Here is a 22,018-nt window from a genome sequence, read left to right on the forward strand (position 1 = left end):
TTACTTTTAATTTAAAAAAAATATTATTGTGAATATATATTCTTCATTTTTGATATATTTTTCTTCGTGGTATCTCTAACGGTTCCATTATTTTAAGCAATGTATTGGACATATTCATACGATAACAATGAAATTATTTTTTGGTTTTTGGTTTCATTTTGCTTTAGGGTTTAGCTTTTTTTTCCCATTCCGGTTCATTTTCGGTTTTGGTTTCAGTTTCTTCATTATCTAATTACAATTTTTTGGCTTCGTTTCGGTTTGATTTTCTGGTTGGTTGTGTTTAAGTTTTTTTGTTTTGTTTTTGGTTTCAGATGTTTAGTTTTGTTTTAATTCGGATTCAAATTGTTTGGTTGTTGGTTTGTTTCCGTTCGTTTAGGTTTGGTTTGTTTCGGTTTGGTATTGGGTTTTAGTTTCATTTTGGTTTGGTTTGGTTTGGTTTGAGTTTATTCGGTTTTAGGTTTCACTTGATTTCAGTTTCGTTTAGGTTTTCTGTTTATTTGTTTTTGGTTTCAGTTCAGTTTCAATTATTTTGACTATAAAAAAGACGCCATAACTAATCAAATTCAAATGAAACAAATTATTAATGTAATCAATTAGCAACCACTCCAGATTGGCATCGACTCTCAGTATACGATGGGTAGCCTGATACCATTAACAACCTGCAAATTAATAAAAAAAGATTGAATAATCTAGCTTGAGTTCTTTCTTATTACAGATTGTTAGCTAAGAAATCTATCAATGAGATTCACTGTCAAACAGTTTTAATGCCACGTTTTTACACCAGCACCACACAAAAAAAAATAGTTAGTAGAGGTAGAAATATCATAGAGCCATCCCTTCTTGAAAGAATACAAAAGGAAATTATGTTACGCATCTAGTGATAGTCTGGAATATTAGATACTATGCACGGCGGATCAAGCATTTTTCTTTTAAAAATTAAAATACTAAAGCCATAAAAGACCATAAAAGTATGAAGTCACAAATTTAAAAGGTAAAAATATCATTTCAATTACTTTAAGCGAAATAAAAGGCATGGAATAAGGCAAAACATTGAAAGGCAACACAAAAATTATTTAAGAATGCAGATTACATAGAAACAACTTCAAGCTACCACCATAACCTTCACCTTCAGATCATCAAACATCGCATTTACAAATTTCAACACTAAACCAAGCATGTAGAATATGGCATAACTAACTGGTGTGATGCTACATATCACCGATGGCGGCATGTAAGCGTCTTGGGCCGGGTAACAGGTCTAGCCGCACGGTGCTCACTGTTCAGATACATATACAATTGTTAATAAATAAGTACCAAGAAATGCTGATGATCATGTGGTTACATATAGAAGCTCAATTTAATCATCCAAACCCTAATTTTATAGTTTTGAGATGGAAATTATTTAAAATGCGTACCTCTGGAGGGAGTAATAAGAGCTAGATAAGTGCACAATTGCACACATCAGTTGTTGATTAACCTGGGTTGCTTACTTTTCTTCTTTTGAACTGCGAAAGTAACTCTACTCACTAGTGATGAATGCATTTTTATGTTAATAGTGGATTTTATATGCAATATAAGAATGCTCGCTGTAGGAAAAAGTCCTTCTCTTCCCATCCCGGGTCATAAGTTCAGTGTAGTACCTAGAGTAATCTGTATATTACACTTTTCGACCCCAAAAAATACCGTGAACGTGTCAACGGGATAATGGATTTAAATATTCAAACTTTCAGGTCAATTGAACACATTTTGACCATTACAAAAGTTACCCATTTTGCTATATAACCTGCTTAAATATTGGATAGATGGATATGCAACTTTGGTCCATATTCTTCCTTTACCAAACTTTCTTTCATAGAGAAAGCCTTAGTTTCCAATTGTGAAATAGTAGCATTGAGTTCACCTACCTTGCTTGTCATTGCAGCTAGGCCTGTAAACAAACCGAACAGTCAAATTGTGAGGCAGAAAATTCGTTTATTGTTTGTTTGTTTAATAAATGAACAAACATCAATAATTTTTGTTCATATATTGAAATGAACGAACACGAACACAAATTTTGTTATTTCATTTATGTTCGTTTATTTATTTTTATTTATTTACGTTCATTTATGTTCGTTTAAATTTTATAAATAAAGAAGTAGGCATATTTATAGTATATATTTAGTTTTCGTTAACGAATACAGGCTTATTTGCAGCCTTTATAAACATATACAGTTGATCAACTTAAAGTAGCCACTTGTATAGTTGTATATTAAGATATGTAACACCAATTGATTATTATGCATATCCAAATAACCAATAAAATTGCACTATACATTAAACCACACTCAGAAGTATGAAAACACAATACATGAGCTATCAATATAGGCTACTGGAAAAGACTTTTCTCACACATCATCTTCAATTCATCAAGTAAAGATAATATATAATACAAAAGGTGTGCCCGTTTTCTAGTGAAATCATCACACAAAATAATATCACAATCAAAAACATGAGTTGTTATGCACTGTCGATGCACCCTTTTTTTAAACCAAGAGCTATACATATAACTATCAAAATCATAAGCATATCAGCAGAGTATCATTTACCAAATTCCAATAACAATAAACAATAAACAATAAACAATAACAATAACAATAACAAACAATCAAAATCATAAGCATATCAGCAGAGTATCATTTACCAGATTTCAATTGAGCATAATTTATAATTCACACCATAGTTTAAGAGGAAATCATCGTACTCAATAAATCTCACCAATAGCAACGCTACGGTAGGGTTTGAGGAGGGTAAGATGTAGACATCCTTACCTCTACCCCCTAGGAATAGAGAGGCTGCTTCCGGTGAGGCCCCGACTCGATAGTAGTTTTGCATCAAGCTTTGAACATAAGGCACATACCGACTATTTGGTGCATGTACCTTTGTCTTTCCGCCATCAACGCCACCACATGATGCCTGATTAACCTCCCGCAACTTTTAACATTATTTTCACGAAATAAGTATAATAACGTCAAAATTAGTACAATTTCACTTTTGCCCGCCCGAGGGCCCACGGCCCCAACATGAATACATTATATGCGTGCACCATAACCAGGGTACCGACAAAACTAAACGGTTTACAAAAGCTCAAAATTCGAATTTTCGGCTTTTGGTTCGGTTTGAGCCCAAACCCGTCCCATTCAGTCATGCATACCCCTAACAAAAACATCAAACTGTTAAACCGAGCCAAACCCGAGCTTTCCCTGTCTCAGCTTGGCTCGTGAACAACACTAATTATAGTTTTGGTTTTGAAGAGATATAAGGAATGATGGAACAGTTTTCCTGATGGCAGAAAACCATATAGGCAAAGGCAAAAAAGACTACAATGAAGGGGAGTAATATAGGGGTGATAGTAGAGTAGACTAATCCAAGCAGAAAGTATAACTGTATTCAGGGCTCAGATACGGCCCAAGTTAAGGAACCGGCATCCATTGCCTCTTCTCGGTCCTTTTTGGTCTTTACAAGAAACACGTTTTTCAAGTGAAAAACAATAAAAGGAACCAATCTTAAGATCTCTGCAGCAACTCCTGACCAAACGTCTACCATTACATATGTAATAATAAAATGCCGCTTTCATTGAGATCGACACACCAACCCTTAATAGTAAATGTTAATAACAATAACAACAGCAACAACAACATCAACAACAATAACAATAACAAATGTCACCACTTCAAGGGAAACTTTAATTTCATGTTTACAAAAATATCTAATTTTGACTACTTGAAAGCCAATATTACTGAATCATATAAAGACTATAAGATTCAGAATTTTATCATTCTTTAAACAGTTTAGAGAATCATGTGTTAAGTTGACCTGATCCAAACAAATTTGTGTCACAAATTACTAATAAATACTATTTACTAACCGTTATGGTTGGTTTTTTAGATATATTAATTGATCAGATCGTATATTTCTTTTGTTTAAGGTTGTTCATGGTCAATTGAAAGTTTCAAATAAGAAATTGAAGCAGCTTAAATAGGATTTCAGTCATCTCCAGACTCAGGCACCAATCCATGTGAAATTACTTGGAAGTTTAACTCAAAGAAAGAAGTTAGAAACTCAATTACCTGAACATTAAAGTTTGGCAATCTAAATTCTATTTGATGCGAGGATTCACTGGTTTCAGGCGGATAAAGAGAAAGAGACTCTGACGCGATGAGAATACACTGATTAGGAGGTTAATCGATTTAGACTTCTGTATCCGAATGAGGGCGGTGGTGAAGGAATGAAAGAGTTAGGGTTTGATAAAATATAGTTTGACCCGACCCATACCCTTCAAAAGACCCACAACCCGCGAATTTTTTAGCTTATACGGGTTAAATCAAGGAGAGCTCACCATCTAACAATGAAGCAAATCTGGTGGCTTCAAAAAAGGGGGGAGCGACCACATCACGACACCTAGGATTTTTTGATCTTCGTTTATATATATTATAGATATATATTAATTAATAATTATTAAATATATATTTTAAAAAATTTATAAATGCAGGCTCGTTTAGGCTCGCGAGCCGGCTCGAGCTTGACAGGTGAAGCTCGGGCTCGGGCTCGTTTATTAAACGAGCTTACTTTTAGGCTTGAGCTCGGCTCGATTAAGCTCGGCTCGCTCGAGCTTTTTAACGAGCCGATCCCGAGTAGCTCGCGAGCAGCTCGGCTCGTTTGCATCCCTACTTCTATCATTAGGGCCATACAGTCTGAAGGTTTTTTCGGGCGAACATCACCGTTTTTTTAAGTAAGGTATATGCTGAACTCTATCATTTCGAACTGAAACTTGATTTATCATGGTGACACATTTGTAATGTTGGTTTTAAACAGAGAAGATGAATTTTGTGGAAACCAATATATATATATATATGGATGATCGTTTAAAGTTGCAAAAACTATCTTTTAGCACTCTAGTATTTGATAATTATATGATTAAATCCCTACAATACAATAATATTGTAGGGATTTATGACGTGAGAGTGTGGTTGGATTACTTTATATTCTTGATTTGCTGTTTAGGTATGAATTCTTAGTCTTACTTGAAAATTCTTAGTCCCTACAATATTGTAGGGATTTATAACGATTAAATGTTTTGACATTGTTCTCAAGGGATTGATTCATGATATCGTAGTCATTTGTAAACGTTAATTGAACTATTGATCATCCATGTTCCATGAATTATCATGTGTGTCAATTGTTAACACTTTAACTTAGCCCGTCTATAACACCCTTAACCTATGAAGAAAGTGATATCTTACTCGTTAACCTTTGCCAAATTAGCTTTAACGTCTTATACGCTATGACCTACACTTATACATCAACGTTTCTTTAAACCTTTAATGAAAAATTAAGATGATGATTACCATCAAGACCAATGAGACTACAAATATAATTTATATAATTATTGTAAGAAGCAAACAAGTAAATATAACTTCTTTATTTAATCAACCAATAGACACATAACATGATTATTATTATAACATTTCTTAGTCTATCCTTTGATTGATTGATTGATAGATAATTATTGTTGGTTGCAAAGATGAGATGATGTACATCCTATTTTAAGATTGAGTTACGTGTCATTTTCCAATTGAGATAGATGGGGTGTACCAAAGCCCATAATTCTCGTCACATGGTCGAATAGACGTGTACAAATCAGGCTTTCTAATACCCGGTTTTAGACATAAAATCGAATCTGATTACGTAATGGAAAATCAGATATTAGTCATATTCGTATCGGGTTCAGGTACAGATACGGGTACGAGTACGACCTTATGAGTATAGTCTCTAAAAATCATACCCTATGCACCGTCTGGTTTGGGTTCGGGTTGGGTATAGAACCGGGGTACTCTAAAGCATAATATTTGAATACTTAATTTTTGGGTATTGAAAAAAACCTTAATTTCGGATTTTCTTGGGGCTGGGGTATATTGAGTTTTTTAAGAGGCTGCACTTTTTAGATATTTTTCAGGTAATTTTCGGTTAAATTTGGGTATCGATTTGGTATTTAACGCCCTCTTGTTTTATCAAGAGGGAAGCTATTGCTCCTTTTTTAGTCCAAAAACTCCTATACAATCAGACCAAAGTTTTATCCATTCGTAGATGGAGTTTCAATAACAGCCAAGTCTAGAGGGAAATTATGAGCTTTGAAAAACAAGGTTTCGGTTTTCGGGTATTAGCAGGTACTAATCGGGTCTTGCTTCAGGTATGTGTGTGGTATTGAAATGCATACATATACGTACACTATGGGTAGGGTCACTGGGTCAGGTACATGTTCGGGTAGAAGTGATCGCGGTCAAACAAGAAAAAAAAATGAAAACGGGTGGACAGGTGGCAGTCATAAAGTGAGTTTACGTAGCAGACATGATTATTATGATATAAATTTAGTAGTGGTTGTTATCGTCAGAAGCTTTGTCACGTCTTTCTTGCTTTAGCTTGAGTCATCATTTACTCAATGACTCAATTCATGTTTATCGTTCGTACTCGTCTGTCTGTTTGTCTGTTATCTATCTCTTTCGTTCTCACACGTCACCATGAATCATCATCACCGACTACTACTAAACCACCACATTTCTACTCTATTATCATTCTCTCAATAAACAGGTAGCCGATTTCATTGATTTACTCTTAGTTAGGGTTAGGGTTTAATATTTTATAATTTCATACTTACAGTTACAGTTACAGTTAGTTACTACTTACAGGTATCAATATCATCATCATCATGCTTGGCAATGGAGTTATCGGCATTCTATCGGAGACTACAAACAAGTGGGAACGAAGGGCGCCATTGACGCCAGCTCACTGTGCTCGCCTTCTGCACAGCGGCAAGCTCGGTAAGGAGGAAGTTACACGCATTATTGTGCAGCCGTCGACGAAGCGAATTCATCATGATGATCTCTATCAGGATGTTGGATGTGAGGTTTCTCAGGATTTATCCGACTGTGGTCTTATACTGGGGATCAAGCAACCCAAGGTAGTTACTATTATTATTACTATGCAATTGTTAGTTAATTCATGTTACTCGATAATAATAATAATAATAATAATAATAATAATAATAATAATAATAATAATAATAATAATAATGTTTGGTTGTGGAGTGCATGGTTCAGTTATTAGCTCAACCAAATTGATCAATCGGTTTTCAGTCAATAGGTTCGGTTAATTTTTCAGTTTTAGGTTTGTTAATAACCAGAATCAAATTTGGCCTAAAATTTTATTATTACGATAATCCGCATTACTCAATAATGATGTTAATTCACATTACTCAATCGGTTCAGTTTATTAGGTTACTTTTTTGGTTTTTGGTTCGGTTATTAACCGAAATCGAATTCCGACTACATTTTTTACTTAGAAATACATGAAATCGATGCATAAGGACGTGAAATGGAGATATAAAAATAAATGAAATGAAGGGATAATTTCGGTTGGTTAGTTTGTCGGTTTTCAGTTCAGTTTGGTTAATCTCGGTTTGGTTTTTGGTTAATTTCGGTTAACTGAGAGTACAAAAGATAACAGATAAACCAATTTAGAGTTAATCTTGGTTCGTTTCGGTTAACAGAAAGTACAAAAAATAACCAATAACCGTTTTCGTTTAAATTCAGTTCGGTTTGGTTGGTTTTTGGTTCGGTTAATTTCGGTTAACCAAGAGTACAAATAATTATCAATAACCATTTTCGGTTCGGTTTAAGTCGGTTTTTGGACCGGTTATTGCTCGCCCCTTATTGTTTGGCGTTTGGTGCAGTTGGAGATGATTCTTCCTGACAGAGCATATGCATTTTTCTCCCATACACACAAGGCACAGAAAGAGAATATGCCCTTGCTAGATAAAGTAAGTATATATACATTTATTTGGATTTTCTCTCATTCAACTGTAACATACGATACATACATACTGATTGATTGATATTGTTTCTTAGATCTTGGCTGAAAGGGCATCTTTGTTTGATTATGAGCTCATAGTTGGAGATGAAGGCAAAAGGTTACTTGCATTTGGCAAATTTGCTGGCAGGGCGGGACTTGTCGACTTCTTAAGCGGATTGGGAAGAAGTCAATTCCTTTTTCCTATATCTTTTTGTATTTACTGGAACTGAATCTACTTCTTGTTTCATTACCAACAAAGATCCTCCTGTTTTAAACTAACAGAGCTGTTTTCTTAAAACATTCCTCTTTAACTTCCTCTCTCATATCACTTTAGACTAAAAGCTCTGTTTCTCTGCCTTGTCCTTCTTTCCTGTAGTTATCAGTTTTAAAAAGGAAATCTCCCTCATGTCACGCTTGTATGTTCACTCCCATGTAGAGGAAGTGTTATGCTATCCTAAGAAGCCAAATAATATGATCAATGCCTAGCCTTTACTCCAATTGCCCCATCACTATCTGTCCACACATCATGGATATACTTTCTAATGTAGATATTAAGCCACTCCATTTTAGGATGCCTAAAAACAGAGATGGGGATGATTACCAACTTAATTAGTGAATAGGCTTAAAGTTGCTATATAGCCTTCATTTTGTCATATTGGACTGAATATAATGATTTATTGTTTTCAGGATATCTGAGTCTTGGATTTTCCACTCCGTTCCTGTCACTAGGCTCATCTTATATGTATCCATCACTGGCTGCTGCCAAGGCTGCAGTTGTTTCCGTGGGTGAAGAGATAGCTACTACGGGATTGCCCTCAAGCATATGTCCTCTAGTTTTTGTGTTTACTAGTTCTGGAAATGGTATGTGTACTTCAAATAATTCCATGTCTGAAAAAATACGTGATAAGTAGTCTGCGTTCGGTATGGTTTGTCTTTGTAGTTTACCATGAATATTTCATGTCAAACATGTACATACATATGCGTATATCCATGTCCTAACAAAAACAAAGAGGGAATGAATTGCCAATGTGTTTGTTGAAATCAGTATTTTAGTAAAGAAATAAATGCCCCCCCCCCCCCCCCCCCCCCCCCCCGGCGCCGATACTCTAGTTTTTTAACTTATAAAGGAATGGACAATGTTGTCATGGCTAGTTTTAAACTCTCAAAGAGGGAAGCTGCAGTTGACAGAGAATTAGATTTCTCTTTGTGCTCTTCCTGGGGATTCCTTTAGTGGGTTGTTATTATTCCTTTTGAACATACACTAAGGTGTACCCCGGGCCCATGTACAAAAATACCCATGATATTTTAGGTCTAGGTGATTAGATACTTTCACGTATACTTTTGTCATTACCGTTTTATTTTTTTATTTTGATATGTTATCTACACTGTCGTAGCTTCCTTGTGTCATTGAAATATTGTATGCTTTGTTGATCTGTTTTGGGTCTACTTCTTAGTTTCTCTTGGAGCACAAGAAATATTCAAGCTTCTTCCTCATACGTTTGTGGATTCAAGTAGACTTCCAGAATTATTTGACACGGTACCTTTATTAGCTCTCCTATATATTTCAGCATGAGAAAGAATACAACTTCTTTGCTGCATTTCTTTTTGTATCACGTTACACTTATTGTGGTAGTGTTGCTTTTAGGCTTCTCAATCCAAAAGAGCTTTCCAAGTGTATGGCTGTGTTGTGAGTTATGAAGACATGGTTGAACATAGTGATCCTGTTGAAGTTTTTGATAAAGTATGAAAGAATAAGTTCCCATTTCTTTGCCAAGTAACTTTGTGGTTTCTTATATACCGTTTACAGAAATATGACAGGAGAACTTAGATAATAGAATTGAAAACTAAACTAACATTTTATGTTGATTTTTAATTCCAGGTTGATTACTACGCACATCCTGAACGATACAAGCCAATTTTTCACAAGAAGGTTGCTCCCTATGCATCCGTTATAGGTCTGTAATATTTATTTCACGTCCAGTCGTTTTCTCTCACCTCTCTTATATGTTTTGGGTGTTGACTACAGTTACAATTGTACTAGTTCTTGACCTATTTACTAATCAAATGGTATGCAGTTAATTGCATGTACTGGGAGAGAAGATATCCTCGTTTGTTGAGTTACCAGCAGCTCCAGGATCTAATGCATGGAGGCTGTCTGCTTGTTGGAATTTGTGATATAACTTGTGATATAGGAGGATCTATAGAATTTGTGAATAGAACCACATTAATTGACTCGCCTTTTTTCAGGTATATCTAGCTCTTCAACTTATATTTTAAGCTCCAAGTTAATCAGAGGGAATATAATTGTTATTGTGAATAATAATAAGAAGATTACAAGATATATATAGACTTGAATAATACAAACTAGACCCTATACAATTAGACATTATTTAAATATGGAATAATATCTTGTCTAACATCCCCCGCATGCTAAGGCCGGGAAGCGACTCTTAGCTTGGATCGAAGAAAGAGAAAACGCTGAGTAGACAGAGGCTTTGTAAAGATGTCGGCAATCTGATCATCTGTAGTGATGAATTGTACTGAGAGTTGACCTCTAGCGACTCTTTCACGAACTGAATGGAAATCAACTTCAATATGCTTTGTGCGGGCATGAAATACCGGATTGGCTGATAAGTATGTGGCTCCGAGATTATCACACCACAATGTAGGAGTTGAGCGAACTGGGACCCGTAATTCTTGTAAAACGGATTGTATCCAAGTGAGTTCAGAAACTGCATCAGCTAGAGCTTTATACTCCGTTCTGTAGATGACCGAGAGACGGTTTTCTGTTTACGTGCACACCACGAGGCAAGATTACACCCTAAATAGATAGCAAATCCCCCCGTGGAACGACGGACATCTGGACACCCAGCCCAGTCAGCATCTGAGAAAGCGGACATATTATTGAAGGTTGAATCTGCATAGGCATGGAGAACTTAAGTAGACTGTTGCTGAACAAGCAAGCCGTGGGAGAGAGTACCCTTTAAGTACCGCAAAATACGCTTTACCGCGGACCAATGATTCTCCGTCGGAGACTGCATAAACTAGCAGACCTTGTTGACTGCAAAGGCGATGTCCGGACGGGAAAGGGTGGCATATTGTAAAGCCCCGACAACTTGTCGATAGCGTGCCGGATTGGCAAATGGTGGACTGTCCTCTAAAGCAAGATTTGCTGATGTAGAAATTGGAGAGGAGAAGGGTTTGGAGTCCAATAGGCCTGCTTTTTGTAGAAGCTCCAAAATATACTTTTGTTGAGATAAAATGATGTCAGCCCCTTTGGAAACAATCTCAATACCCAAAAAATAAGAAAGTTTGCCCATATCCTGAATAGGGTAAGTGCGACTGAGGTGGCTAATAACCGCATCAACAGCCTTTGGATTATTACCTTAATTATGATGTCGTCAACATATACCAACATATAAAGTACTGTGGCCCCGGAGGTGTAAATAAACAAAGACTGATCGGTTTTGGAGCCTCGAAACCCAAGCTGATGTAAGGTGGAAGACAGATGATGAAACCAAGCACTTGGGGCTTGTTTTAGCCCATACAAAGGCTTGTGCAGTAAGCAGACATGATCCGGTTTGTGAGGATCCACAAAGCCTTGCGGCTGCTGGAGATAAACAGTCTCTTTTAAGGCTCCATGCAGGAAAGCATTTTGAACGTGAAACTGACGAAGGGCCCACTTTTGCGTGATCGCCAAAGAAAGCACAATACGAATAGTGGTTGCCTGACCACAGGACTGAATGTTTCCTTGTAGTCAATACCGGGTTGTTGCCGAAACCCTTTGGCCACTAACCGAGCCTTATAACGTTGAATCGTCCCCTTTGGGTCCTGCTTAATCTTGTAAACCCATTTGCAATCGACGATATTAGAACCCGGAACACGAGGAACTAGTGACCATGTGCCATTTTTCAAAAGTGCCGAGTATTCATTTGCCATAGCTTTACGCCATTGAGGAAAAGTGTTGGCAATAGTAAAGGAGGCTGGTTCGGTGTTAGGGTCGATGGTAGAAGAGGTAAAGGATGATATGTTGTAGGGTGTGGTAGTTTTTGGGTTGGGCCGAAGATTAGAAGGTCGAGGACGAGTAGCTGTTTGGGAACTGGTTTGGGCCTGGTTTAGGGCTGTCTGGTTACTGTTTTGGGGCTGTTCGGTGGCTGTATGAGTGTTGTTTTGGGGCTGGTTGGTGGCTGTTTGGGAGGGTCGTTTGTGGCGGCGATGGTAGTTATGGATTGGGGGAGGCCTAGGAGGTGGAGGAGGAGGAGGAGGTGGGACATGTATTCCCGCTGCTGGGGAGGCTGGGACAGCAGCTGGTGAAGGCTGGTGGTGGGTTACCAACAGCCATAGAGGTGGTATTTTGTTGTACGGAAGGTGGGATAAAGTCATCGGTGTCAGGTGGATTGGGATATATAGACATAGGGGTCGGGAGAAGGTGAAGGGGAGTGAAGATTGTTAAGTTAGATTTGAATGGAAAACAGAGTTCATTGAAGCGAACATGTCGGGCAATGTATGTCCGCTCGGTTTCGGGGTCAAAGCTCCGATAACCATGATGATGGGAGCTATATCCTAGAAAGACACATGGAGTGGAACGGAAGTCAATTTTGTGTCTGTTGTAAGGACGTAGGTGGGAAAACATTGTGAACCAAAGACTTTTAAAAAGGAGTAATCGGGTGGATGATGGAAAAGATGTTGAAAAGGAGAGAGAGAAGAATTGGAGAGTGAAGGCATGCGGTTAATAAGGTAGACAGCGGTTTCAAAGGCAAAATGCCAGAAACGATGTGGCACATGAGATTGAGCAAGTAAAGTGAGACCTGTTTCAACCACGTGTCGGTGTCGACGTTCCACAACACCATTTTGTTCGCTGGTGTGTGGACGGGAAAGGCGATGAAGAATGCCTAATGATTGAAAGAAGGTGGATAGAGACCGAAATTCTCCACCCTCATCAGTTTGGACCTGTTTAAGTTTGGTGTAAAATTGTCGTTCAACCATAACCAGAAACTGTTTAAAAATATTATAGACATCAGATTTATGTTTGAATGGAAAAATCCACATGAAATTGGAAAAGTGATCTACACACAAGAAAATAATTGTGACCGTCACTAGATGGAATCGGGGCGGGTCCCCAGACGTCACAAATAAGCAAATCTAAAATATGTGTACTTTTAAAAGTAGAAGATAACAAATGTAATTTTGATGATTTTCCAATAGAACAAGGTTCACAAAAAGAAACAGAACAATTATTGTTATTCAAAGGTAAATGATAAAAAGACAACATTGACTTCAAAAGCTGAGGATGAGGATGCCCCAATCTTTGATGCCAAATGTTGGAGGAAGCACGATGAGCAGAAAAGGCAGTTTTAGAAATAGCTTGCTGTCTTGGAAGCCTAAGCGAGTAGAGCCCATTATTACCTAGACCCGTGAGGAGGGTAGTGTGTGTAGACTTGTCCTTCACAGAAAAGAGAGAATCGTGAAATTCAAAATAAACATAATTATCACGACAAAATTTTTGAACAGAAAGGAGGTTTTGTTTAATTTCAGGAACATGTAGGATATTGGTAAGGTTAAAGGTACGGTTTGGGGAATTAAATGTGGATGAGCCAATATGTAAAATTGGAAGACCCTTACCATTGCCAACATGGAGGTTGTCACCGCCATGATATGCATTAAAGTGCTCGAAGCTAGAGAGATCTGGTGCAACATGATGACTAGAGCCCGTGTCCGGGAGCCAAGAAGAAGAAGCATATGACCTGGCATCTGCAAAATTAGCCGATGGCTGCTGTCTTGGGCGAATAGTAGCTGGGTCTCGATTAGGACAGTGAGTGGGGAGATGCCCTATGCCACACCTATGACAGGATCCATAAACTACGTTCTGATTTGATGCCCAACTGAATTGACTGCGATTTCCACCACTAGGGCCACCCGAACGATTGTAACTACCGCGTCCACGACTGTTACCCTGCCGATTGTTGGAGCGATTGTTGCTGGATCGGTTAGTGTAGAAGGCTTGGGGCTGAGATGGCAACTGAAGTTGCACACCAAATTAGGCTGCTAGTTGTTGGACCGCCTGACAGCCGCATCTGATGGCGGTGTAGGGCTGCCTCCGGTGGGTTTAGCCAAAGTAGGAGCCATGGCTGAGAATGCTTGAGTAGGTGGAACAATTGGGGCAGAACGTTTAAGTGTATAGTCGTGATCAACAATCACGGCATGAAGTTTGTTGTAAGCAAATTGACGAGTAAGGGCCATGGTCTTAACGCCATGGTATTCGTCACGTAGGCCAGAAATAACCATCATAACAAGGTCTTTTTCTTTCAAGGGTTCGCCAATATTAGCTAGGGCAGAGGCATATTCTTGTGCACGTTGGAGGTATGCTGTAGGGGTTTCATCAGCCTTCATCTCAATCCTTAAAAGTTGTGTTTTTAAGGTATATTCTCGGGAGGAAGTGTGAGGTGCAAAGGCCCGCTCTAGGGCAAGCCAAAGGTCACGGGCAGTAAGAGTGCCTCTGGCATGATGTAAAGCGCCCTCAGAGACAGTGGAGATAAGGAGCATCTGAACGTGTGCATCGTTGGAAAGCCAGATTGGGTACTGTGAATTGGGTTGGGATTCAGGTGGTGGTGCAGGTGCATTATCTTTGGGAGGGTCTGCAGGAACAGTTATGGTGGTTGGAGGGCAGGGTATGGTTCCGTCAATATAACCAAAGAGATTATTGGTGACTAAGAACGGGTGAATAACTAACAACCAGGAACTGTGGTTATCGGAGTTGAGGGTAAATCCAAACTTGTGGGAGTTGTGGACTGCTTTTTCTTTTTGATCAAAAGCAGTGTGGGTGGCCATAGGTAATTGGTTTTAGAAAAAGAAAGAAAGAGGAAGATTGGAGGGGTGGTACAGCGGAGGAAGACAGCAGCAAAGCTGCTGTTCTGTTCTGTGATCAGGAAAGGAAAAAAAAAATAATAAAGGTAGGGCCGGCAGGTTTGTGCTGCAGAAATTAGGGTTAGGAATAACTGGCTGTGATACCAAGTTAATCAGAGGGAATATAATTGTTATTGTGAATAATAATAAGGAGATTACAAGATATATATAGACTTGAATAATACAAACTAGACCCTATACAATTAGACATTATTTAAATATGGAATAATATCTTGTCTAACACTCCACACTATTACATATTATTGATATTGTCTTTTCTATAGTTAGTTTTCAAGACTTAGTAGTTGTTATTCTTTACTAATACAAAATGATAGCGCATGAGTGATTCAACATAAGAATTGTACTTTAATTTTGGTCACATGACAGAGATAAATTTAATTATCACATAGGCATGCTTGATGCTTTCCATGTATGTGTGCCTTTCTTATTGATATAGTTCTACTTGTTGATTTTCTTGTTCTAGTAGAAGTGTTTAAGCATATAGAAATAGGTACACTATTGATAGGTTGGTTTTACATCTCAAGCTCTCTTCGCTTTCCTTTTAGAAAGTACCTTACCTAGCACATGTCATCTTATTACGATGTTCAAATACTTACTACATTTTTGTCGATCTTGACAAATAATTTGGTAGATATGACCCATTTGGTGACTCGTATCATGAAGACATCGAGGGTGATGGTATTATATGTTTAGCTGTTGACATTCTGCCAACTGAATTTGCCAAAGAGGTGCGGTAAATATCAGTATCTCTAATTAGGAGTTCTCTCCATAAGTTATTTTTATCAGCTATCATTGCTCTTGTATCATATTTACGGTGTCTAACACGCTAGCATTGATGGTAAAGGCTTCACAACATTTTGGTGATGTTCTTTCCAATTTTATTGGAAACTTGGCTTCTACTAAGGATATTGAAGACCTACCTCTTCACTTAAGGAGAGCTTGTATAGCACATGGAGGGGCTCTTACCCACTTATATGAACATATTCCCCGAATGCGCAATTCACAGTATGTATTCTCATGTAACTTGATAATATTGTATCGTATTCTTCTTCTTTACATGGTATATATGTATGTATATACACACACACACGCACACACACACACGCACACACACTCTTATATTTAACACCACCTCCTCAAGTTGGAGCATGATGTCATTCATGTCGTACTTGTTGTACTCGTTACAAATAAAACTTGCATATATCCTTCCTAAGCCAATTCACACTAAGACAGACTTTCAACTTGCATATCCTCACTAAACCTCCCCAGAAACAAGATAAATTTGATTTGTAACAATTTGGGCATAATTAACATCTATGCTCCAACTTTAGGAGTTTTATATGTATTAGTTATTACTTCATTAGTTTATGGTCCATTGGCCGCTGAAGGGCTGGCAAATTGGTTACATGTTTCGACATGATAAGACCCTCGTTTAGCAAAAAAAACGAGTCATTTTCATGTTTGATACTTGTGTTAATCTTTTCACCTCTAACCTATTAAACACGATAAGACACGATTTGCCAGCCCTGGCCCGCTGTACAGTGGCGAAGCTTGGACGAATATGTCGAAGAGGCCGAATAAAAATACTCATCATAAAAACCGTAAATGGAGGGGGCCGAATAAAAATACTCATCATAAAAACCGTAAATGGAGGGGGGCGGGATCAAATTTTTGGTTGAAAACGGACAAATTTACACTACATATAAAATATATCGGACGAAAACGAGTAAATTTACATTACCGCGCAAAAAAACGGAGGGGGCCGGGGCCACCCCTGGCCCTAACTATCCTTCGCCCCTGCCGCTGTAGGCTTCCCTAAGGTTCTTTGTCTATAATTCTGCTTTATAATTTTGATTATATCAACTAATGGAAGTTTACCAACTACTCATTTTCAGGGAAATACCAGAGAACGTTACCAATGGCCTCTCTAACAAGAAGAGATACACTATATCGGTTCGCTTCTAACTTTCATACTTCATTATCACTTTATCCTAACATAATGCATGCCTTTTATGTATGTATTGATAGTCTTGAATTTTACAGGTTTCTATTAGTGGTCATCTTTTTGACCAATTTCTGATCAATGAGGCCTTGGATATCATTGAAGCTGCTGGCGGCTCCTTTCATCTTCTCAAATGTCAAGTGGGCCAATGCACAGACTCATTGTCTTACTCAGAACTAGAAGTAAGTTTTTCCAGTTAACATCCTTATTTAGCTCTACATATCAGTTTCATGGATGGTGTTGAATTATACCATAAACAACCATCCATCCATGCACAAACTGTAGTAACATCTCTTGTTATTTTAAAGATTAAAATGTAAACAGAGGACAATCCAAATATAGGCCCTCATATCTTTATCTCATTGTGAGTTTTGCATAGTCCAAAGGCGTGAGTGTGATACAACAGTAGTAGTTTTAATGTTCCCTCATGTTTATATTTATCCTGTCAGGGATTTTCTATATGTAGAATACCAAAGTAGAAGAGATACATGACAAGTCCTTTCTACTACTGTGCCCTTATTTTAGTCTGTGTATGTTGCTAGGTTGGTGCGGATAATAGTGCGGTCCTTGATAAAATAGTTGATACCTTAACAGCTATAGCAAATGCAAAAGAAGATGACAAGGGAAAAACAAATTTGTTTGCTCTCAAGGTTGGCGAAGTCAAGGATACTTCTGTCAGCATGGGTTATGGTTCAAAAAAAAGGAACACGGTTCTTATTTTAGGTGCGGGCCGGGTTTGTCAACCTGCTGTTGAATTCTTGGCTTCAGTTGGAAGCAATTCACCATCAGAGTGGAAAAAATCATGTAAGATAGCAGCAGAATTCGAGGAGCACAACTACGTTCAAGTTATAGTTGCATCCCTTTTTCTCAAGGATGCAGAGGAGGTACACTCAACTATGTCTACTCTAGCTTTTGTGATTGAAATACGACTTTGCTTGCATAGTTAAGATCTTGTACCTGACTATAAACTGTTGATGTGCTCTCTGAGCAGTGATTTAACTGTTTTATATCCACTAGTTTTGTTATTATGATGTTATCGTTCTCATTGTTTATTGGACGCAGACAATCGAAGGCATTCCGGATGCAATTGCAGTCGAGCTGGACGTGATGGATCATGATAGTCTCTATAAGTACACCAGTCAGGTTGGTACTCCTTGCTATTATTTTTATCAGTACTTAAAATGCTTCTGTTGTGTATACACACACAAAAACACATATATATGGTATACGATTATGCTAAAAGGCTTCAAGTCCTAAAAAGTGTGAGAAAGATTGTCTACCATTGATCAAGGGCAATTGAAGACTAGGATGAAATAGATGCCACTTGGACACAGTTTGAATGAGATACAAGGTTGGGAGGGGCAAAATAGGAAAAACTCACCACTGTTTACTTTTATTAGTTCCTTCATTTTTTAAGTCACAAATAAGTTTTTACATGTCATTATTTTCTTAAAAAATTATTAGACCATAAAGCAATTATTTCAATCTTTAATTTGAGTATACCATTGCTATATTTAAGAAACAAAAATAATTCAAGTGTGCTGAACTGATTCATGGTAGCTGACTAGCTTCTCACACTTTTAGGACTTGAATCCATTTTAGCATGCGTATATACACATGTACACACATATACACTTGGGCTATATACAATTACTTTCTAATAATAATATACTAATAACTATAACTAACCTTACTTAACTCACCCGTCAAGAAACAGCTAGATCATTATATTTCAACTAATATATTTTTCTCAAAATAAATGATCTTAAACTTAATAAATAATTGAACCAAACAAATTAAACCATATAAATGAACATATTTTTTTCATACCCCACTTGATATACTTGTGTTTAAATTAATGAAGTGTAAATTCATATGTGATTATATCTTGTAAAGTAGTGATGCTATTTGCTTTGTTGTTTTTTTTAATTTATTTATTGGATACTTGTTAATTGTGAATGTACTTTTATGCATGCAGGTTGATATTGTTGTCAGCCTATTGCCTCCAAGTTTTCATTGTACCATAGCTAATGTTTGCATTGAGGTATTGTACTCTTCCTTAAACATGGCAGGGTTTCTAGTATTCTCATTATCTTGTTTTTAAAAAGCGTGCCTAAGCGCGAGGGACCTCAGGTGCAGGCTCTCTCGCTTTTGACTAGGTAAGGCACATGTTGTACAAAAAGCGCATTGGGGGTGTAAAAAATTGACGAAAAAGCGTCATGAGGCACGTTTTTCGTACGGGAAGGTGTTGTACATATAGCTTTTTAGGCTGCACATCTATGTTATGTGAAATCACATATAGAGCTTGTTTATAGCTAAATTTTGGGTCGGTGATGGTAAATCCTGTGAGAAATATATAAAATATTATATAAATAAATTGTCTTGCATATGAAAAGCTGTGCACTTTTGCGCGTCGCGTCTCAGCTTGGGACCCTATTGCCTCGGTGCGCTTCATGCTTTTTTAAAACCAAGCTCATTATAGCCAAAAGATGTAAACACTGTATTTTCATTTTGATATTATTCTCTGAGCTGAAAGAGTAATGTTAATCTTAATGCTAGTTTATTTGAGTTGGAGTGCTTCACTGGTCTCTTGTTTTATTAAAGCTTCTATGTTCTTAATGCAGCTTAAAAAACATCTTGTCACTGCTAGCTACATTAATGATTCAATGTTAAAGCTACATGATGCAGCCGAAGGTTGTGGCATTACAATTCTTGGTGAAATGGGCTTGGATCCGGGAATAGGTAGTTATTCCTTCGAGCATATGTTCTTATAGTTCAGCTAGCATTGCAAAATAAAAAAAGATGCATTGATTTTTGAAAAAAGCTTCAGCAGCCTTTGTAAAAGGCGTTCATTTGGTTTTCTTTTCTACTCTTCAAGCTGGTTTCAGCTTCCTCTCATAGTTGGAACTCATTGTTCGGAGCACTAGTTTGTAAGGAATTGTATAGGCATGTTTTATGAATGCAGAAGTTTTTACGGTTCAGATCATATGATGGCAATGAAGATGATCAACCAAGCACATGCTCAAGGTGGGAAAATCAAGTCTTTTGTATCCAACTGTGGGGGTATTCCATCTCCGGCAGCAGCAAATAACCCACTAGCTTACAAGTTCAGGTACTTATTAACAAGTTGTATTGTTTACCGCATGGAAAGTAGATGCTGAATGGTATTTATTGTTACAAAACTCTTTCAGCTGGAATCCAGCAGGGGCTATACGAGCTGGGCGCAATCCTGCCACTTACAGACTTGATGGACAAACTGTGCATGTTGATGGTATGCCACTGAACAACTTTATATTAGGCTCATATTTTCACCATCCGGTATAGTATATAAAGTGCATATTTTTTTGTATACGTGTGATTTCTACATTGTTGTATGGGTAGTTATAGTCTGTTTGCTGTAACATGCTGTGTGCATTAACTTGGTATTTGTCCTTTGATATGCATACTAACAGTAAGTTTGAAGGTTATATTTTTTAAATATATATGGTATAGGCCGTGTGTGTATAAGATGCATGAACTTGATATCAGTGCAACTGTTTTTAGATATGTTTACTAACAGCAAGTTGATCATCTTAGTGGTTATGAAATACGAACATTTGTTCGGCATGGTCTGAGGACTACATTGTGCATTATTCGACACTTGTAATGCTATGAATTCTTTTTATTTTTGGAATGAACATTTAGGGGGTGATATCTACAAGTCAGCCACAAAATTCCGGCTACATGATTTTCCAGCTTTTGCACTGGAGGTCCTACCCAATCGAGACTCTTTGATTTATGGAGATTTGTATGGTGTAGCAAAAGAAGCATCGACAATCTTTCGTGGGACGCTGCGATATGAAGGTACTACTATGTGTTTCTGGTTTAGCCACATTGCTTAAACCTCTTTTGGGTGACCCCTGCATCTTGAAAATTTGGGTTGATCACAGATGTTGGAAACATATATAAGTTAGTTTGTCTTGTTGGTTCTTATGCACAGGGTTCGGTGAAATAATGGGTTCACTGGCAAGAATTGGTTTCTTCAACAATGAAGTCTGTCCAATTCTTACAAATAAAGATAGACCTGCTACATATAGAACATTCCTATTTGAGCTTTTGGAGGTCATCAACTCCGATGAATCAGTCAAGGCAGAGAAGCTAATAACCGAAAGGCTGCTAGCTAGTGGAATCTGCAAAGAGAATGAAGCAGCAATTAGGACAGCTAAAGCAATTATGTAAGCACAAATGGTTTTGCTGCAGAGTGTATCTGTATATTTATAACGACTACTGACAAGCGGTTGCTCTTGCATTAGATTTTTGGGATTTTACGAGCAAACAGAGATACCCTCATCATGCCAAACTGCATTTGATGTGACATGCCTCCGCATGGAAGAAAGATTAGCCTATACCAGCATGGAACAGGTAGTTGACTAGCTAGTAACTTATCATATAAATAAGATTCGAAATGTTATCAGGTAAAATGATATGTGAGGAAGTTAATAATTCAAAAAATTGTCAGGACATGGTTCTTTTGCATCATGAAATAGTGGTAGAGTTCTCAAATGGGCGCCCTACGGAGCGTCAACAGGCTACCTTATTGGAATTTGGAAACGGTGAGACAAGTGCCATGGCATCCACCGTCGGAATTCCTGTAGCCATTGGAACTCTGGTATGCAACTACTTTTCTTGTATTATCATTTTCATCAAGAAAGACTCACTGTGGTGCTTTGAATGTACAGCTTTTACTTACCAAGAAAATTACAAGTACCGGTATCTTAAGGCCTATTGAACCAGAAGTTTATGAGCCAGGTATCGTTAGTTAATTGATAGGCGAATGAAAATACAAAGTCGTTTATTTGATACTGAATCTTTTTAGATAATGAAAACTAATCGTTTATTTTCTACCTGTGATCTGCAGCACTGGAAATCTTGCACGCTTACGGTTTCAACATACTGGAGAAGATTGATTAACATGTGTTGCGTATTGTTCTTTCATGTACTTGACTGCTTTTCTCATTGAATTTTATCTTCAAACAGTGCTCAATGAATGAATGAATGTTTCCTTGCTATCGCTTCGGTGGATTGGTCATATATAGCTTTCTTTCGGTACATGAATCCTTTCATTTTATCAACTCAAAGAAGGCATATGAACTTTATGTAGAAAGCATTTAAAAATAGTGTTAATAAATTGAATTAAAAAATGAAACATATGCTGTTTTGTCATGATTG

At 37.5% G+C, this 22,018-nt stretch overlaps 1 protein-coding gene across 2 annotated transcripts; it reads left to right on the forward strand.

Annotated features, from left to right (window-relative positions):
• The first annotated feature begins 4,750 nt into the window (after positions 1 to 4,750).
• LOC143618108 (alpha-aminoadipic semialdehyde synthase-like) lies at positions 4,751 to 21,880 on the forward strand. 2 transcript variants are annotated; one of them, XM_077090433.1, is made up of 25 exons: positions 4,751 to 4,773; positions 6,723 to 6,994; positions 7,766 to 7,852; positions 7,941 to 8,070; positions 8,572 to 8,745; positions 9,339 to 9,421; positions 9,530 to 9,625; positions 9,764 to 9,839; positions 9,960 to 10,131; positions 15,440 to 15,536; positions 15,653 to 15,813; positions 16,704 to 16,761; positions 16,852 to 16,992; positions 17,353 to 17,694; positions 17,873 to 17,953; positions 18,789 to 18,854; positions 19,435 to 19,552; positions 19,793 to 19,922; positions 20,002 to 20,081; positions 20,495 to 20,653; positions 20,790 to 21,024; positions 21,103 to 21,211; positions 21,309 to 21,458; positions 21,529 to 21,598; positions 21,708 to 21,880. In XM_077090433.1, the coding sequence occupies exons 2-25, from the start codon at positions 6,743 to 6,745 to the stop codon at positions 21,758 to 21,760; spliced, it is 3,120 nt and encodes a 1,039-aa protein (XP_076946548.1). In that variant the 5' UTR covers positions 4,751 to 4,773; positions 6,723 to 6,742; the 3' UTR covers positions 21,761 to 21,880. The 2 variants fall into 2 exon arrangements, with proteins under 2 accessions (XP_076946548.1, XP_076946547.1); XM_077090432.1 differs by lacking the exon at positions 4,751 to 4,773 and having other exon boundaries at positions 6,700 to 6,994.
• Positions 21,881 to 22,018: the final 138 nt, after the last annotated feature.

Source organism: Bidens hawaiensis, unplaced genomic scaffold (assembly GCF_021521415.1).
Source record: "Bidens hawaiensis isolate Kalapana, Puna unplaced genomic scaffold, B.hawaiensis_p1.1 tig00063663_1, whole genome shotgun sequence".
In the NCBI taxonomy this organism is placed as follows: domain Eukaryota; kingdom Viridiplantae; phylum Streptophyta; class Magnoliopsida; order Asterales; family Asteraceae; genus Bidens; species Bidens hawaiensis.

Bases quoted from the DNA above. Each gene is read 5' to 3' on its own strand.
- LOC143618108 (XM_077090433.1), top strand. From the start codon at position 6,743: ATGCTTGGCAATGGAGTTATCGGCATTCTATCGGAGACTACAAACAAG. The intron at 9,422-9,529 runs GTACCTTTATTA...TGTTGCTTTTAG, and splicing joins TTCCAGAATTATTTGACACG to GCTTCTCAATCCAAAAGAGC. The intron at 9,626-9,763 runs GTATGAAAGAAT...TTTTAATTCCAG, and splicing joins CTGTTGAAGTTTTTGATAAA to GTTGATTACTACGCACATCC.